This window comes from Falco biarmicus, chromosome 5 (genome assembly GCF_023638135.1).
Source record: "Falco biarmicus isolate bFalBia1 chromosome 5, bFalBia1.pri, whole genome shotgun sequence".
In the NCBI taxonomy this organism is placed as follows: domain Eukaryota; kingdom Metazoa; phylum Chordata; class Aves; order Falconiformes; family Falconidae; genus Falco; species Falco biarmicus.
Genome location: NC_079292.1, coordinates 32,050,690 through 32,070,796, shown reverse-complemented (window position 1 = coordinate 32,070,796; position 20,107 = coordinate 32,050,690). Strand labels below are relative to the sequence as shown.

At 39.3% G+C, this 20,107-nt stretch overlaps 1 protein-coding gene across 7 annotated transcripts in view; it reads left to right on the top strand.

The window, feature by feature from the left end:
- The window catches only part of NAV3 (neuron navigator 3), a 414,503-nt gene that overhangs the window by 287,881 nt on the left and 106,515 nt on the right, over positions 1–20,107 (top strand). For all 7 annotated transcript variants that reach the window (XM_056340408.1, XM_056340406.1, XM_056340405.1 and 4 more), the window contains 4 exons: positions 140–255; positions 14,614–14,722; positions 15,150–15,533; positions 19,016–19,135. In XM_056340408.1, the coding sequence (XP_056196383.1) occupies positions 140–255; positions 14,614–14,722; positions 15,150–15,533; positions 19,016–19,135 (729 nt within the window). The remainder of the gene's footprint in view (positions 1–139; positions 256–14,613; positions 14,723–15,149; positions 15,534–19,015; positions 19,136–20,107) is intronic.

Below are 20,107 nucleotides of genomic sequence, written 5' to 3'. Positions count from 1 at the left end.
TCAAACTAACACAGTAAGAATGTGACATTCATGGTATTTTCACCACATAGCGATATGATACTAGATGGAAATGCAAATTACATTTGTTTCCATTAATACATGAACGACAGATAATAATAATCTTCTTGCTTGATTTCAGAACTCTCTCAGAAAATGACAGTACCTCTTTACCACCTGCTGACTCCTGCACCAGTCCTACTAAAATGGATTTGTCATTCAGTAAGACTGCCAAACAGTGCCTAGAGGAGATATCTGGTGAGTAACAATAAGTCAGGAGAAGCTGTAACTTCTTTATTTACATCTGTGTCTTACCAGGAGTTTTGCGATGGGTTGAAATAATGCTTCTGACCTCTATTCATGAGTGGTATTAAGTATGCAGAAAATTTGGGTCGTGCATGGTTAGTGCTTCAAGTGCACAGTTCTCTTATCTGAACTGGCTCCTTCTGTTCAAATGTCTTTTTCATCATTGCAGAAACTTGTGCAGAAACTTGTGCAGAAACTGGGCTCTCACAAGCTAGGGTTTCAAGTCATTATTATTTTTCAGTCATACTGAACGTTCCAAGAGGAGCAGTGGAAAGCTGACTTCAGAATGTTTGACACTGTTGCGTTTAAAGATCATCAAATTTAATCCTAACACCTGAACTGAGACATAAATTACATAAGATATATTTTGTCCTTATAAATGAATCTAAATTCAGAAAATGAACAAGTCCTTACTATTGTACGTGACTTTTAAGCTGCTGCTAAAGCCTAGCTGCTAAAAGTTGTTTTCTGGAATTCCTTGTATACCTGGAGTAAAGTCCTTATTAGGTTACAAATGTGAAAGGATTTTTTTTTTTTTTTAAATCATATTGGAATGATATCTTTGAAGTCAGCAGAGCCATGCTGATTTACATTAGCCTGCGATCTGGCCATAACTCTGTCTATGGATGCAAAGTGCGTCACAGCTGTCTTCCTCAATCAGGACCAAATTGAACTGCAGGATTGTGTGGGACTACTTTCAAAAGGACTCTTTGCCAGAGCTGTTTTGTTGGGGTTTTGATTGAGTTTTCTTTTCTTTTTTTTTTTTTTTTTGGTTGTTCTTGTTCTTGTTTCAGTTTGTTTTTTAATTATTATTAGCATTATTATCATCCTTACTCTTATTGTCATTTTTTATGCAAATAAAAGGTGAAATCCTGTCCTGCTGTGTTCCCCTGTAGTTCTGCTCTTTTACTCCAAGTTTTTAACATTCAAATAGATTTATAGCCAGGCATGTGGTTCTTCTTACACAGGCTATAACTCAAAGCACTAATTTGACATATCAGTCTAAAATTATCTCTGCACCAGAAGGGAAATCAGATGCCCAAGCTTTGTGGGACTGCCTTGGCATTTTGCTGACTCATACTGAAGCTGAGGTTTTGCCTGGTTTGTCTCAGTCCGTTTGGAAGTTTTCTGAGTTTACCATGCCTTATTTGCACAGCCAGCTTTTGTGATAAATATGTCACCATGAAACATGGTGAAATTTTCCCTGGAGGTGACGCATGCCTGTTAAAATAAAAATTATTTTTGATTATGCTAGAAACCAGATTCATTGGTCTTGCATGTATAAAGCATATAATTGAAACACTTACAGAAATCAAATGATGCTTCAAGGACTTATCCGTAGAGATGCTAAAAAAAAAAAATTATATTGATTCAGTACCTGCTGAAATGATCAAATGGGACATCATGTCTCCTGGCCTTTTATTGTTCTGAACAGAAATGGAACAACATCAAAAAGAAGAAAATAGCATAAAGGGCAGTAGACATCAGAGATGTTTCTAATCGGATTTTTCAGACTCTGTCATTAGAAGTTGACTGACATAACAGGCAGGAAAGCAGAACTACTGGGAAAATGTGGTCAATAGTATATTGTATATGGAGAAAAATAGTTGTGTGTCACCCATAATTGACTGTTGGCAGGAAAAAGAATGAATGGATCAAGTACTACATTTGCTGAATAAATATTTGCCTACATTTGGTGATCTGTCACCAGGTCATTGGTGATTCTGTCACTGGTGAACCTGCATGGAAAAAAACCTCATGTGATGGCTGTTCAGGGAAGTATTCCATGATGGATTAGCCTTGAGGAAGGACATTCTATTACTTAGGAGCATCTTTACTCTGGTATGATCAAGGGATTATACCAGTACTAGCAAGGAAATATGCAAAGGTTATTTCCTTGATCTGGTCACTTATATTCAGGGTGTCAAGAGATGATTCCAGAGTTTCTTCCACTTTGATATTACTTTTTTTCCTGAAATCTTCCACTACGACTATGGATGGGCATCATCTTTGTATTATCTTAAGATTCTTTTGCAACTTGGTAGCCAGACACACTAGCACAATGTATTGGTATGTAGTAAGGATCAATAAGGGTCATGCAAGGGTCTGAGCATCTGTGGAAATCACTGAACAGCTTGTAGGAGTGTGTCCGTAAAGTGCTGTCCCACCAGTATTGTTTCTGCTTCATTAGCCTGTATTATTTTTACAGTGCCAAATATTTACAACTAAGGCAAATGTGCTCAGGACTAAGATGTCATAGCCTAAATCATTGTGTAAGCTGTTTCTCTACTTTCAGAATATTTACACACTTGTGTTTGTTATTGCCTCTTGGCTGAAGATTACTGTTCCCATAAACAGCCAAGCAGATCATATCAGAGCTCCTAATCCACTTCAGGGCAAAACCAGCCAATCAAACTAATGCTGTAAGCATGGCTGGTTCAAGACTTCTCCATGATATAGGCAAAACTTGGATGTGGAAAAAATAATTGTAAAAATATTTAGGAGTGGTAGGTCAGGCACCATTCTCCTTGCGTGATTCAGGATACCAAAACTAAGCTAATTTCATTGCTCGAGTGGTGGATGGTCATGGCTCTGTTTTCTGTGGCCAGCCAGGCGGTTCACATCCCTTTGCCACTGTTCCACTGTCTCAACACCAGTGATGGGCAAGTAGGGAGAGAGAGCAAGAAGCTGTAGGGGTAGTTTCCAGCTCTCCCCTGCTCTGTCTTCCTCCATGTTTCTAAGGGAGATGGTTACCTTTAAAACCTCTCCTTCCTTCCAGCTCAGAGCTGGTGAAAGGATGGGGCAAAGTCAGAGCACAAGCCGCTTGTTTCCTGTCCACTACTCTGAAAGTGATCACTTGTTTTCAATTGCACAGCCATGAAGGGAGGATGGAAGGCAAGGGAGATGGCAAGGCTGGTGTAGCTGTAGCCCCAGAAGTGCAGCCCTGATAAACTGAACAACCTCTTATTTTAAATCGTCCCCATAAATATGCTGCCCGAGGTAATTTCCTACATGGCTTATGCCTAAAGCCAATTCTGTCTCTTGGTAGAGCTACTGTAAATCTGGGTTTCTTCACTGCTCCTCCATCTCTGCTGGGAATTTGATCCAGATGTGATCTGAAGTGCTTCAGACTTTTTTCCTACTTTTTTTTTTCCCTCTGAGTATTCCACAGCTCAGCTAGAGCAGTCCCAGATGTTTCCACAGTGCACATGCAGATCAGCAGTACAGCATATGCACAGTAGTTGTAAGGCTCCCTGCACACCTTGTATCTGCTCTGTGTGCATGGTGCCAGTGATCCTCACCCACGCGCTGAACGAGTTCCATTTGTAGGCACGAGTCACCTGCACAGTAGTTTTGGTGTGTTCTGCATATGGTAGACTCATGGCACATCTGGCATACAGATGTGTAGACTTCTCTCCAAGAAATCCCTAGACAGATATTTGGGAGTCCAAAATAAGGACCAGTTCTGCTGTCATGTATGAACACTCTTTCTTGCATGTACTTTATGTACCAGTTGCCTCAACAAGACCACTCAGTATCACCAGTTGCCTCAACAAGACTACTCAGTATCTCTGTTTCAGCAAAACCGGAGTATAGCTTTAAAGACAGGATTCTAAAATGAGGATGAAAAGGCTAATAAAGTAATCCAGTTTGGTTCTTGTGTTTAATGGTATGATTAGCCACAAGTCGTTCAGACTTTCTTACCCAGTCTTTCTACTTGTAGTAGCTCTCTGCTGTCTCTCTCTGCTGCAAGTTTATTGAGGAAATATGTCACTAAGTTAATTATTTAATAATCCATTGTAAACTGTACATGTCAGCAGCTACAAAGTATCTTATTAAATAAGTGATAGCGTTTGGCTTTAACAAGTGTTTGCATGTTCAAAGAGCTTAATGCAAAGTGATTAAATAATTATTCATTAATTTACAAATATTGAATAATTATAAAAAATCTGAGGGGTGAAGCAGAAATGAAAGAGTAATTTTAAGAGTTATAGGCCAATATAAGTGGCAGGATTCACATAAAAACATTGAATTTTCAAGCTTTTATGTTTACTGTGCTTTAATTTTTTCTCTGGACAAACCAGTTAATAGGTGTACAAATAGTTTACAAATATATTTTTTTAACTATGCTTAGCTGAAAAGATTCATAATCTTATGCATTTGGAGATCTATTACATAATTCATTTGTAAGGCTCCAGATTATGCACTGAGACTTCAAAGAAAGTCTTATCTGACAGCAAAATTTGTCCCTAGATTATTAGTTCTTAAAATATTTTTTGTAATTTCTTTTGTGAAAGAGACAGTAAAAATAAGGTAATATGTTAGGCTGACTGTGATGGGTTGGGGAAGTTCCCTGTGCTGTTCTTGATTTAAACATGTTCCTGTGTGGTGGGTGGGGAATACATTTAATTGCAAGGTAGCTGAGGAATAATGTGTTGTCATGACATTGGCTGTCCTCTGGTCTCCTATACTATATCTTCTTAGTTTAGAAAGATGTATTTGCTTGTTGCTGTGTTTTATCATCTTAAAATGGAGAGATGAGCTTTACAAAAGCATTTTTCAATAAATAAACCTGAGAATTTCCCACATTGCAATTTTATATTTTGTTGAATGACACCCTGCAGAGAGATGTGGTAAAGCAGAAGGATAAATTTAGTGTTCTTTCTGCTGAGCACTTGAATGTACATGGGTATCTACTGTACCTAAGGATGATCATGATTAGCCTGTCTACCAAGAGAAGCAATGGGATTAATGAGAGAAAAGTTCATATATCCTTGTAATTAAGGGCTCTAGTATAGTGTTTGTACACACAAAGTCTGCATGAAGCTTCTGTGATTAGCCTCAGTACCTCTGTATCCCAGCATTTGACTCGTGTTTTTCATGTATGTAGGAAAGCAAATGAGACAGGTGGATGCTGTAGCTCCCAGCTACCCTCATGTGGCTCCCACACAGTTCAAGTGTCATTCCCTTGCATGGATGATGGTCTGTGACCTGTGTCCTGCTGGAGCTGGGCTGCAATGAATAACTCAGGCAGGCGAAGAAACAGGTCAGCAGAGACACTGAGACCCACTGGGTTGCCCAGGACCCAGCTGTACCCCTACAGAGACCCTTCCAGCCTGAAGTGGTGCAGTACCTATTGCCAACACCATACATGAGGTTTGGCATTGCTTACTGGGTGAAGGCTTTTCATCCCCTGTTGTAAGTTTTTCTGCTCCCAGTTGGAAAGAGAACTAAATATACCCTGGCCAGTTCTGGCAGTCTTGTATTGGTCTATTCATGCTGGGAGCTGAGCAGCCATGCCATGCGTTGCTTCCCTACCAGAACAGTGCCTAGCACGAGGGGGCATCCCTGTCCACAGGGCTTACTGAGGCCAGATACAGCACTGCCGTAACGACTGCTACATGCAACCAGGCATGCACACTCTGAGCTTGCGGAGCAGGTCCATACCTGCCTACAGATGACCATGGAGGCAAGCTACTGACTAGCTGTTTGGGTATGAAAGAGCGGCGAGAGATTCATTCATTTATCTGGAGTATTGGGGAGATGCTTTTTATGGTAGGAGAAGATGTTCCCTTGATCCCACCACACCGCAGCACCATGTAGGGCCAAATCATTGCCTTCCTACTAATTCAAAACACAGCAACTGAGACTACTGTACCAATTTGAGTATAAGTTGAGGTTTTAAAACCATTGAATGGGAAAAGAGTGAGATTGCCCTTCATTTTGAAACCTCCTCATTGTAAATACAGCCCTGTAAAGCCTTTCTAACAATGTCAACATCTTCCTCAGCCACGCTGGACAGGCTGTTACAGCTGCATGGCACTGGCAGTGTGTACCGGTGCAGGAGCATGCAGGGAGTGCTGGGTCTCTGCTTCCTCAGCCGGGGCCACGTTGGCACCTGCACCGGTGTGCTGGGCTCGGCTGCAGGTAGGCACCAGGATCTTCATAAAAACCTTTTAAGGGCCCACATGCCACTGCAACTGGCAGACCCTGGGAGTAAACTCAGCAGTCTTACCTTTTGTTTCCGTGCTGAAGAAGTGGCAGGCATTTCATGTTTGGGAAGATTTTGCTCAGTCTGCCAAAGCATTCTTGTCTCCTCTTGGACTTGGTGGGCTAGGTGGGGAAGGGAGTGGTATCTCCTCTTGTTGCAAGACCATGGTTTTTCTAGGAATGTGTCAGTGATTTAATATAGAAAACCGTCATTGCTTGAGATTACTGAATTTTTGTCTAGGCTAATTATGTGTTTATGAGGGTTACCTAGGAAAAAATGTACCCTTCCTTGAAAATTTCCAAGAAGTTTCCCCTATGTACTTTTTTCCTTATATATCTTGAAAAACTGTAAACTAAGCCAGCAAAAAGCAAGAAGTACACTGAGGCTTCTATTAACATCTGCTTTTTCATACAGGAAATTACAAAGTGTCTGTGACTCTTAGGGTGGCATTTTTAAAGGTTACTTCCCTGTCAGGGTTGCTCAGGTAGGGATTTGAGATGAGCATATTTTAATATGGACAAAAGCAGTATATTGTTATACAGCAGTTTTCATATTTGTAGATTTCTACATAATGTTTTATGAAATTAATTGCCCCTAGATAAAATATTTCTGTTTAAAAAATTGGAATTAAATTAAGCTAGTTCTTTGTTCATCTGTTTTTTATTTCTGGGACTAATACCTTTTTTTCTGTGAGAAAAGGCTTACATTTAAACATAAGTCTTTGTCTCTTGATACTGTATTTTAAAATAACATTTAGAACTGGTGAACTTAGTTCAGACATGATACTGAGTTGCTTTATAAAAAAAATACTATTCCATTAATAGATTTTCTCCAGAAGATTGTGAAACAATGATTTTATTACAGCTTTTTCATTCCATACTCTCACAGAGATGTGAACACGGTATATTTTAAGGAGAAAGAAATTAAATATTTCCTTTTATAAAATCACCTTACTGGGTAGGTAGTGGTGTGTTCCATTTTTCAGCTTCTTTATGATGCTAAATTACATTTTTTTTTCTTATTTAGAGCAGAAATTGCAAGACTGAAGGTCCATTTGCAAATCTGCTTTTAGCTTCCTGCGCAGGGAGTAGCAGTTATATTGAAGAAATAGTTCATCGCCCTTACCTTTTAGGGAGAAAAAGAGGATTTGACTGTGAGCTAGGTCTGTTACTGTAGCATCCCATTCAGGTGAAGCTGTGTCTTGAAACCTGTGGCACCGTAAACTGGGCAGAGCCTTCTGTGTCTCCGGTTTAATTCACCGGGATGTTTGCTGCCATGGCAGCCAGCAGCATTCACTGCAGTAGCAGAGAAGAGTCATATATCTGGGAATGCAGGTTGAATACTAAAATGTAAGGAGGCTTGTGCAGAGCTTTGCTTCAGTGGTTAATTTTGGCTCTTTATTGAGCTCTGACGTGGAGGCTGTACTTGCAGTTCTGTGTCAGCCCATCTAAAGTGAAGAGCTGTGCGCTGGGATCAGTCATGATCTGGTGAGAGGGGGTGGAAAAGCCTGAGACAGCACTTGTGCCTACTTTGGATTTCAGAAGGCAGCAGCTGTAGACAGAGATGCAGGCCCACCGCTCCGATGGGACCGGTGATTGGATGGAGAGGGGAAAACACAGTTGGCTTTTGGGATTACTTCTGTGCTGGAGCAGAGTGTTTGATCAACTCTCTTCTGCTTGAGAGAAATCTAAGTGAAAATGACTGTAAGTACTGCAGATTAATGTGACGGGAGAGAAGTGGCTTAGCGGATACAGCAGCGTAATTTTAAAGAAAATGACTGTGCCTGTCTAGTCATTTACGGTCTGTAAACTGCATGTTTGAGCTGTGCTTTTCTTTGCGAGTGCAAGTATGTGCTACCTGGGATGTGCAGGGTCCGGTGCTGGAAGGATCACATCCCAGACCTTTCGGGCGAATTGAACTGCTGTCCATCTCAGAAATATGAAATCTAACTGAGCTGAAGCCCCAGCTGGAAAGATGCAGCGATCTGCTGAACTGTCAGTGTTTAAAGGCAAGGAGGTTAGAAGAGGGTGTGCTCGTCTTCAGAAGCAGAAGTCTCTAACTAATCTCACGCTCATCAGCGAAGGGGAGAAGAGGCGATACTCATACAGGGAGAACTGGTTTGGAAACGCCTCCAAGTCCAGCCAGAGTTACCATCAGCTGGAGGCAGAAGCTGGGTGCAGAGGCTCCCTTTCCAAGGCACTCTCACGGTCAGTGCACTCTCTCTGCCACTCCAGCCTCACCACACCCCAAGCATTTCAGGCGATACCACCTACTGGAAGCAGGACGTTCAGGAGGTCGGGGAACTGGCATACAGGTGGAGGCTTTCAGGTTAACAATGAGGAGACAGGAAAATCAGATGATGAAAATGCGTCCTGCACATCTCATTTCCCCAGCAGGAACTGGGCAGAGGAGGAGGAGGAAGGCTGCTTGCGTGAAGGGACTGCACACCTGGATGAGGATGTCATAATAACAATGCTAGGGGACCTAGAACAGGTCCTGTACACTGATATTTTAGGTAAGTTAACTTTGGTTTGACCTCAGAAAGGGCAAGACGAGACCCAAGTGCTAGCACATATCTGTATGGAGCAGAGTTTTGATCTTGACAGTCATTTCACAAGATAGAACTGGGTTTATTTGCAATAGTATGCAAAAATAAGGTCTTGCCATTTCTTCCTTGTTTGCTTACTCTTACCTCTAAAGTCTGTATGAAATGAAGACAAATGTCTAAATCACTTTTGATGGGTGCATGGGCAGCAACAGCCTGTGAATAATTGAGCATCATTTGCTGAGCTGTTTGAAGAAATAAGGTGAAACAATTAAGTACTATTCATTTACTCATATATAATTTAATTTTAATGACACGTCCTCATGAATTTTAAAATTGAAATCATGAATCCAAGGTTTGGTTTAGATATAAAATGTCTTGGCCTACCTACAAAACTGTCCCTCCAATATTGTCTCCCCCTTGCTGATAATTTTACCCCTATATGTGGAACTGTGAGTGCCAGGGTTTCAGTTTCGTTTAAATAACCAATTTTATTATATCAGTGCATGCCAGTGAGCATTTGAAGTCCACGGCCATAGGTGCTTCAAAAGGCTTCTCTTTTACTGGCTTTACTTTTCATCTCTTAGCCCTTTATGACAGCGCTCAAAGTGTTCGTTTCCAAAGCTTTGTTCTTTAGCTAGTCAAATGGTTGAAGTGGCTGCTTGCATTTCCAAGGTTATGTAGCATGTGTCTAGCCTGGAGCTTCTTTGCTGGTGGATGTGTTAGCCCTGATTGTATTCAAACGTTCAGGATAAAAATTTTGCTATGTATGTAATGTAGAAAGCTATCAGCTCAAAATAACAAAGAAACAAGACTTCTCTTTTTATGCATATATTTTATTATTAGACTATACCACTATGTTAAAAGGGACTTCTAGAGGTTAGAGGCTTGTTAGCAATGGAAGCTGGGCTCTTCACCTGCCCCTGCTCCTCTTCAGCTCTGTGTCACTGAGCAAATGCCTGTTCTCTTGTGAGCCTCAGTTTCCCCACCTGCAAAGTAAAACTGGTTCTTTCCTTTGTGAATGGAGTTAATATCTAAGACTGGACAATTATTTAGGGAGCTGCTTATTTGTAAATCCTTTTACGAAAGTCAGACAATTGATGGAATTATTATTCTCCCATTTATCTGCTTTGGGCTCTAATTACATGTGCAGAAGTACTGAAGTGATTATGAACAGTATTACTAATTGTGCAATTATGGTTGAGTTTCAGAAATGTGAATGTACAAGTTTAACCCAGGTATTTAGTGATTTCTGTAAAATGATTAGTTTGTTTTCCTGTGTATGTATGTCACACAGTGGGAGAAAATAATGTGTTCTCTAGAAAATTATTGAAGAAACCTGTAATGGTTCACTGTTTAGAGGGAAGAATTTGGGGACAATCTTTTGGAATATTCATGCTTGACATAAATGATGCAGCTACAACTGATCTGAGCAGATTACATTGCATGGGGTCAGTAAAATATTTGCATCAGACTTTCTTGTAAGAGGAACAGAATTTTGACAGAACGTTTCAGGGTACCCTGATGTTAGTCTTAGCCCAGTGCCTCCATGTATGAAATAGAATGGCTTTTCTTTAGCGTACAAACCAGAATCACTGGAGATAACAAGCCAGAGAGCATTTCTGACATGTTAGGTCATGCAAATACAGGTAGACTGTATGATGGCAGTGGGCCATAGTAATAAGCAACAAGGTGCCCAGGGGAGTCTGAGCCCCCTATGAACCCATACAGTGTGCCCCAATCCTGCTGCCATAAGCACCGTAGTGTCTCTTCTAGCAGTCACAATACAGAAGGAGGCTTGATGTAGATGGGGCACCACCATGCTGCCCTGGAAACGCAGGTAATGTCAGATGCAAGTTAAGTCTGAGGATTTTACACTCAGTGCAGAAAATTTCTCAGTCATGTTCAATTGTTTGTACTTTATGACTTATTAATCCATGGTGCAGAATGAGTCCATTGATAAGGCCTTAAGAAAAGGATGGGAAGAAAAAAGAACAATTCTTTTAAAAGCAATTAACACTTATAAGGATTTTGTATGTAGTATTATGTGGTATTTTAAGATCATACCATTCCAGTTGTATCTTTTTTAGAAAAAAAATAATCGGTGGAAAGATTTTGAAATTATCCTTTGTGTCACTGAGAGATCAAAAGAGATTAGACGTCAAACTTTTCACCTTTCCAGGATAGAGTAACACCACTTTTATGGTATAATTTGTCTGAGAGTGAAATATTCTTCTCTGTGAAAATATATTTTGGCAGTTTGCCAAGTACATGTACCTTTTTTTATATTGCAATTATACCTTAAGGCTTTGCTATGCTGTTTACTGTACAATATATATTAAAAAAGACAGTTGCTGTCATTTTTGCTGCAACAATTTGCAGTTTTAACATACAGCAAAGGACAACTGACAAGGATAAACAAGGGAGGAAAAGGGCAAAGACCCTGCAAACATGAATTATTTCAGTTCCTCAAATAAATATAAAGGTAAAGTATTGCCTTGCATTTAATTTTGCCTGCTTACACCCTGGAATTTGTCTTTCTGTTTATAACAGAAAATTCTCTTACACCAACAAGCTACTCTTTCACCTCTGGTTTGAGGCAAGGCAACTAACAAACAGGTCCTGGGTCTCCCTCATATAGGCATTGAGGCAGGAATATAATGTGCTCCTTTAAGTGAATTTGAGTGTATTTAGTGGAGAAGGGAAAACAAAGGGCAGTGACAGAGAGGAACCGAGTGCACCATAGGCAACTGCCTGGAGGCAGGCATGGACAGGCTTCCTAGGAACTGCCTGGGCTTTCAACAGGTTCAATCTAACAGGACTTAATGGTCTCCAGCTTAGCCTTGGCGTAGATTCATAGAATTATTTAGGCTGGAAAAGACCCTTAAGATCATCAAGTTCACTGTAAACCTAAGACTGTCAAGTTGACCACTAAACCATGTCCGTAAGAGCCCATCTACATGTCTTTTAAATACGTCCAGGGATGGTGACTCATGAGCCCTTTTGCCTCATGGGAATTTCCAGGATGGTGGAGAAACCTCTGCAAATGATACATGGGATACATTGATTAGCAAGGTGCTTGATTGAACATGTCTATCTTGAAGAACAGGAATAGATGTGTTAATTTCAATCTGAGTCTGAACATTTGCCTCCTGCAAGGTAATACATGTGAAAAGGCACACAGGTAGTTTATGTTACGGAGCAAAATTTTGTGAATGTATGTGCCCTCAGGGTGTGGCTTGAGAAGTCTGGCCCTGTGTCCCCACTTCTTGTCTCCACCCTGTCCAGGTGTTGACCCCACTGTCAGTTCCTTGGTGTCAACCCAAGGTTTATGGACTGTTGGATCCTTAAACCACTGAAGAATTTATTTGGAGAGATAAAACAAACAAGGAAACAGCCATTCCTGAAAGATTATTTGGCTGCAGCAACAAGGAGAGAAGACGTTGCCAGGCCAGACTAGATGGGAAAACCTCAAAGTGGCATTGCTGTGAAAGCCAGCTTGACATTGAGCCACAACTGCAGTCTGCATTGGCTAGTACCATGCATCATTTGTCTATCAGGGAAGAAATAAAGGGTATATGGAATATATATAGAATCATTTATTTCCATTTAATGTCAGGAGTTGGGGTTTTTCTTAACTGCCTGCAGAGTGTTTGGGTGATAGGACCTGGACCGCAGAAGAGGGTACGGTAGCAATTCAGTTTGTTGATGAGCTCAAAGGATTCTTCTTTAGTCAAAATTCAATGAGCTTAAGTGAACCATTGTTCAAATATAGTTTGCTTCTGCAGATTCTCCCTTATATTTGAAATAGTTGTCACTGTATGTGATAACTCAATGCTTTTTGTAAACCAATGTTAAACCCACACTTGTAGTTCTGTAAGTCGACCTTTTTGCTGGGCCTACAAACAGATGTTGTATTGACTTTTTTTTTAACCTTACCAGTACTTTTTCCTGTAGGGCTTTTTTTTTTTTTTCTTTTCCTTTACTTTTGCAGAAAGCTTTGTTAAATATAAAATTTTCACTGCTTCTGGCCTCATGCTGAATATTTCTCAGTTCTCTGTACTGTGCAACTTTTCTTGCAAGCTTTATACTAAGATCTCCTCCTTTTTTCCCCATTTTATCTACTCTGCAAGGGATACCATCTTTTTTTTTTTATTGTTTTCCTTTTCCCTCCTTCCCGAACGTCTCCTACCTGTTTTTTTTTCACTTAGATTGCACGCTATGCTTTTTCTCAGACACATCATCATTGTTGAATTTATGTTTTGTATAAACTCACACACAAGCATGGGAGGAGGAGGGGCAACAGAATGACAAAGACAGCAACTTGAAAATGTGTATCTGAATGTGTATTTTGCATATCACAAATGTGAAATATCATTTCATGTAAGGAATGTAAGGAATTTTCCCTCTGCTTGCATTTCTGATCTTGTTTTTTGTATAATGTTGGGTTTGATTTCACCAGACTGTCTCCTGTTAGATGTATTCAAAGAGGAAACAGTCTTGATGTCATGAGAATTTCAAAATTAGATTAAAAGCTTGGTCTGGATGAGAATGCCGAAATCTAGAGTTATATATTAGTCATAATTTTAGTGGTCGCACAATATCATTCTTGATAACATTTCCAGAATGAAGAGTAAAATTGACTTAATAAGGTGAGGTATGACATGAAATTTATCATTGATGGAGTAAAAAAAATAATAATAATTTACACAATTATTCAGCATTGTACACATAACTATAATAATAATGCTTCTTGATAACCTTCTTTCAAGTAGCAGATACAGGATACAGCTAGAAGCAGAACACTAACCTTGAAAAAATCAGTGATTTTGTCACAGATTTTTTTAAAAAATTCTTTTATTTTCCAAAAGAAAAATGAACTAAAATTCTTTGATATATGGATGTGCTAGAAAACATGCATTTTTGTTTCCTCATGTATGACTTTTGGAGGTTACTTTGAAGCTTATTAAATTTTCCTTTTGTAACACATAATATATAACTTTTCTTTTTCCCTTTTTTTTTTTTTTCTTTAAACATGTGAAGTAAACATTATTCAGGATGTTCCAGGTGAAGTTCTTCAGACTTCACTATTCAAGATACTAGACTAGCTTTTCACAAGAGGTCCCTGAAGGCTGTTAAAATGCATAATTGTATAAATGACACATGTGCTTATTCAGATTTTTATCCCAAGAAGAATATATATATTTTTTTTTATCCCATATGGAATATAATCTCTCCCTTCAGGAAACCATTACGGTTCAGGAAAGATGCTTTATTAATTGCTAGACTTACTTAAAGAGTACTTTGAAATAGCCTGTATGTTAAGTGCATACTGAAGAGTTGTTGTAACAGTCATCCCAATTCTTTCCAGACACAGATTTACTGTGGCTTTTTTTCCTACTAAGTCATGTAAAATGTCGTGGAGAAAAAAGGGGCTGTGTAATGTATCAAGTGGTCTGGGGCTGCATCATGCCTTGATTACAGAGAATAAAAATCCCTACACAGTAAATCTGAGTTCCATTAATAGACTTGGGCTCTAGCAGAGATACTTCAGCAGGACTCTTTTCAGTGGGTTTTTTACATACCACGTTATTTATAAGCATATGTGTGTTTTATTACTGAAAGGATGAGGTTTTATTTTTTAAAAGATTAAAGGGACAGAACTATTTACAATTGTGTATGTATTCTCAGCTGTGTATACATGTGTGCAGTTTATTCAACTTTGTACACTTGTGTGCACTACAATTCATGCTGCTTTGCTGTTTTCTTCCAGGGGAAGACCCTGAAACAAGAAGAATGAGAACTGTAAAGAATATAGCAGACCTGAGACAGAATTTGGAAGAAACTATGTCCAGCCTTAGAGGAACGCAGATAAGCCACAGGTATACTGATTTTGTGTAGAGTACTAAAAATTTGAACTGTAGGAGATTATTACTAGTTGTTGAATGATTTAGACTTGCAAAGGAAAGTTTAACTATGACAGTAACCATACTGTTTGCTAGACTGCCTCAACAACTTAAATGTGACTTAATATACTTTACTGTCAAAGTGTCTTATACAATCATTCACAAAGATCATGATCGTTTCATATACATCTACTTTAAAATGTATAAAATCTATTTTAGATTGTTTTGTAAGTAGAGGTTATTGTACACACAAACGTGTGCACATGGAGAAACACACACACTAACACAGACCTTTTCAAAAGAGGTTTTTAAAAAAACATACATTCACCAGCCTTTGCTTTTCCTTGTTTCTCAGGAGCAGGGAAAGCACAGTTCACTGACTTCTACATATTTTGTTTGGCAGCACATTGGAGACAACTTTTGACAGCACTGTGACAACTGAGGTGAATGGGAGAAGCATACCAAGCCTGACAAGCCGGTCCACCCCGGTGACTTGGAGGCTAGGGCAGGCCAGTCCTCGGCTGCAGGCGGGAGATGCCCCTTCCTTGGGTGCTGGTTATCCTCGCAGCAGCACAAGTCGCTTCATACACACAGACCCTTCTCGATTCATGTACACCACTCCGCTTCGCCGAGCAGCTGTTTCTCGCCTTGGAAATATCTCACAGATTGACATGAGTGAGAAGGGAAGCAGTGATTTGGACGTGTCTTCTGAAGTTGACGTCGGTGGCTACATGAGTGATGGGGACATTCTTGGGAAAAGCCTCAGAACTGATGACATCAATAGTGGGTATGTAGCAATTCTTCCCCATTTGAAGCAATGCATGATTGGCAAGTTTAACAGGTTTTTTTCTAACAAATTCTGGCACACAAGTGAAAGTTGTGCTATGGTTGCAACAAAAAACTGTACATATAAAAAACCAAAACAAAAATAAGCTCCTAAGCTGCCAGTGAAGTTGGTTCTTCTTTAACATCAAGACAACTTTACTGTGATTTTTTTATAAGAGCACTTCTTACTACATACTGGAATTTCTTAGCTATCTTGTAAACCATCACATTGCACTGCTTGCCCTGGCGTGGGTCTTCTTTCACTATTTTTATGTTTTATTTGAGATGGTAGATATGATATTGGATGCAGCTGATGAAAAGCAGTTGCTGACAGCACTGACATTCTCTGTTTCCACTTCATGTATTGTCTAGTGTAGTCTGTGTGATAGGCCTTTATTGCAATTTTCAGCTGTGCATATCATCTGAGCTCTAAGAATATCTTTTCATAAAAGAATAGATCAGTCACTCTCCTAGCATACCCAGGAGGAAGAATGAGAATAATTTTTGTTTCGGTTTGATTAATCAATTGATTGACTTTGGGATACTGCATTCCCTGTGTTTCAAATTACTATTTAAGTACTCTTATATCAATCTTGGAACACAAGTCACTCCACTCCTATGTATGTTAGAACTCCTAAAGCATCGGTTAAAAAAAAAAAAAACAATGTCATGGTTTTACTCATACTTACATTACTGTTCAGTGTTGTTGTTGCCATCTCAAGGCTGCTTGGTGGCTGCGGTAACACTGGGTTGAACAGAAGTCTCATAGAGTACATGGCCATGTCACACCACACTACTTCACTCTATACCTTGCTGTCAATCTAATCTTGTAGTTTGAAGTATAGTTATGATTAGAGAATGGTGGCTGATGACATTGGGTATGGGTACATTCCTAAGAGCAAATGTAAGTCTGTGATCAAAGCTCTCTCTAGAGCAGTGTCTCACCTCAAGCACCATCCAAAGACAAATCTCTAGAAAAAGTATAACTATAAAGAAAGCATATTGCTATATCTGACTGGTGCACTGTCTGTGATCTGTGAATGGAGCACTGCTGACAAGGTTGTCCACAGCACAGCATTAGTGGCTGTCAAGTAGAATGCCATATTCATGTGTGCTAGAACAGAGAAAAGACATATGGAAAATGTAATACTCTAATGTCTGAAGACCTTTTATCATAAAAGGAATATAAAAGCTGCCTTTGACAGATGCATGAGTTTATAAAAAAAAATAGGGGAATCCTTTGCAGTGCCTGATGAGTTGTATTAATTAGCTTATCACATTAGAGGATTAATATAGTCATCTTGTGTGACTTTTCTTTGCATCTGTAATAAGGATGACTCAATAGACAGTAAATTGCAATGTGCTCAGTTAACATTTTTAGGTGTAGTAAATGTTAAAAACAAGTTAATAAGCTCTGAAATTTCAGGACTCACTGAGGCATGTAAAGTCTTATCTCCTTTATGCCTCTTCCATTATCAGTTTAATTACTTTAAACACTTGGGGAAAGGAATGCAGCAGTAATTAGACATTAGTGTGAGAAAGGCCTGTTGCACTTGTTAAGTCTCTCCATTCAGGCCTTACTTATACAGGAAAAAATCCATATAGTCTGGATTGCATTCAAACCACAGCTAAATTTAATATGCAATTCCAGAGCCTTGGAACCTATTGCACAATTCACCTCTAGCTAAATAATCTGTCAAAAAGTTTAAATTTTCTCTCTAATAAAAGGATAAATCTAGTGTGTAAGTGTAACTGTTAATTTACCTTTGAAAACAAATCTGCAGACTCCAGATACCAAAGTTTCAGAAATCCCTTGCTGAACTCCAGGCCAAATCTTACCAGTGCGTAAAATGCCTCAGAGTTTAATTAAAAATCAACAAACCAACACTTTGTGTTTTGATGCACTGGAGGTTGCCTTCATCCAGATTACCACCCAGGACACGATGCTGTCTCAAACTGCATCTGTTGCCCAGGGCTACACTACTGCAGCTTTGCTTTCAAAATCTGCACCAGTTCACCCACCCCAAACTGCAGCCGTGGAGGCTGGTGCTCTCAGGCTGCTGTATTAGCCCCAAGGTCTCTGGGACAGTTGATTTCAATTAAATCAGCTCCCAGAAGGAACTGCAGGGAGGGGGCCAACAGAACATCTGGAGCACCAGCAGTGTGTGTGCCTTGGCTTCTGCTTGGGAGTCTGTGTAGAGTTATTAAAGTTAAGTGTTTGTGTACTTGGACACACACTTCGACTGAAAGATGGGTTTGAGTGGCACCATTTCAGGGCTTGAGGAGAACTTGTGTCAAAGATTATTTGAATTGGGAGTGAATTCCAGTAGGTTGTTTTAGCCATCATCCTAGCATGGGGACTGCACTTATTTCAATAAGCCCGTAATTTTACTTTGAATAGGTTCACTGAAGTATATCACATTTTTTTCCTGTATATGTATATCTCTATGCTAAGTGCTATACAAGTGCAGAGTCCTTCAGTAATTAATTTGTACAAATTCTGTACTAGGTTGCTACATTAGTTACAAAAAACTACAAGAAGGAATGTAAAAAAAAAACCTGCAACCAAAACAAACCTACCAAACACACACACACACAGGAAAAAAAAAAAAAAAAAAGAAAAAAAAAAAGAGGGAAGACGGTTAATGAAATGTCCTTTGAGAAGATAATGGACAGATAATGGACAGGTCTTCAGAGAAGGACAAGCTTGTGGTACTGTTCAGTTATATGCACCAAGGCCCCTCATAGAATAACTAAACTGTAGGTAGGCATTTCAGAAATTATTACTGCTGCTTGAAATTCAAAAACTTCTAATGGTTCTCTAGTGAGTAAGAATCACTATACTCACTATTCAATTCATTAGTCATTCTTTGTAATGTGAAGTGGTGGGAATCAAGCAAAAGGAACACAGATAGAAACATATTCTTAAATGTCATTGTGAAGGCTTCAGTGGATATCTCTTTCTTATTTGAATATTGCATGCCAGCAGGGACTATGGATTTGCATTCTCAATTTCTTTTCCCATTTAAATGGATGCTACTGATTTTTTCCCCTTTTTTCTTTTTTTTTTTTTTTTTTTCTTTTTATTAACTGGAGTTATGCTTCTTGCATCAGTGCTGTTCTTTGACAAAACTGTAGTACTTCAAATGTACTTAAAATTTTTGAAGATAATTGTGGGCTTCAGTCTAAGTATATTTTAGTAAAACAGATTGTCCTGTAAGCCATCACAGAAAAAGGCAAATGATCCTAGAAAACAGGCATATCTGATCTTCCTGCACTGGGCATGCAAAATGAGAATAAGTGAGAATATTTAGTATAAGCTTACCATCTAATAGGATAGCATGTACCTTAAACATTTGAATTCCACAGTCTATTAACTTCAGAGTGAAACATGGCTGCCAGATGGCTGTGTTTCCCACTGATTGACCACGCATTTATTTTCAGGTACATGACAGATGGAGGACTCAACCTATATACAAGAAGCCTGAACCGAATACCAGACCTAGCTGCCTCTCGAGATGTCATTCAGAGAGGGGTTCATGATGTGACTGTGGATGCAGACAGGTAACAGTGCTTTGCTAAGTAAAAAGCTATCTAAGCTTTACAAATATTTTCATCTTTCACACCTGCTAATGTATCATGGGTTTGCTCATAAGGAATATCAAGAGAAAGCAAGCTTCTCAGGCTGCTAGTTTTCTGAGCACATGATACACCGGATACCACAACGAGTGTGAAAAAAACAGATATCTCACTTAGGAAGGGGACTTAAGAAGCATTTATTGTGGAATATGTAAGAGAAAATATTAAGCCCAGACTTGTTTTACAATCTTGAATCTCTGAAATGGGACAATATTTTTTACAGGTTGCCTTGTCAGTTGGTGGGCATAGGGAGAATACACATGGTCTCTAGGCAGCAGAGAGCTTGTGAGTGCCTGATGAGGTGGGTCAGAACATGCATTTGGAGATGGCTGGAATCAGAACCCTGGTCTTGTCCACTCATTTTGCCCTCTGTGGATGTCAGAAGGCGGCAGTACCTGTGAGCAGTGGAAAGCAAGAAGTAGGGTTATATCCCATTTTCTATGCAGTATGAAAAAAGAAACATTTTCCTGCCATTGTATATATGGGCGTAAGCATAAAAACGTGCTCCACTAGTACTTCTGCAGGTTGGGCAAGTGTTTTCTGTTTTTCCTTGAGCTTAAAGTAGATTCATAGTGATGGCTTGAATCCATGTCTGAGAAATAAAAATTCATTACCCAACTTTTGCAGAAGTTGGAGCTATCAGCTCTGAGATTTTGGTCAGACCATCATAGAGAAAAGGAGCAGCTGTGACATTTGGCAGTCTTCAGGTTTAGGGTGTTGATTTCAGACCCATTTCTTAAAATCAGGTTTTCCTTAAGGAATAAAATGTGTTGTCAGGAAGAGAGAAAAGGTTCATGGAGTGACTAGTTTTACAAATCCAGCAAAATAGTTGAAAAAGTTCTAGGATGTTAAACTAGGTATGATATAATTTTTGGTTTTCCCAGTTTTCTCATGAAA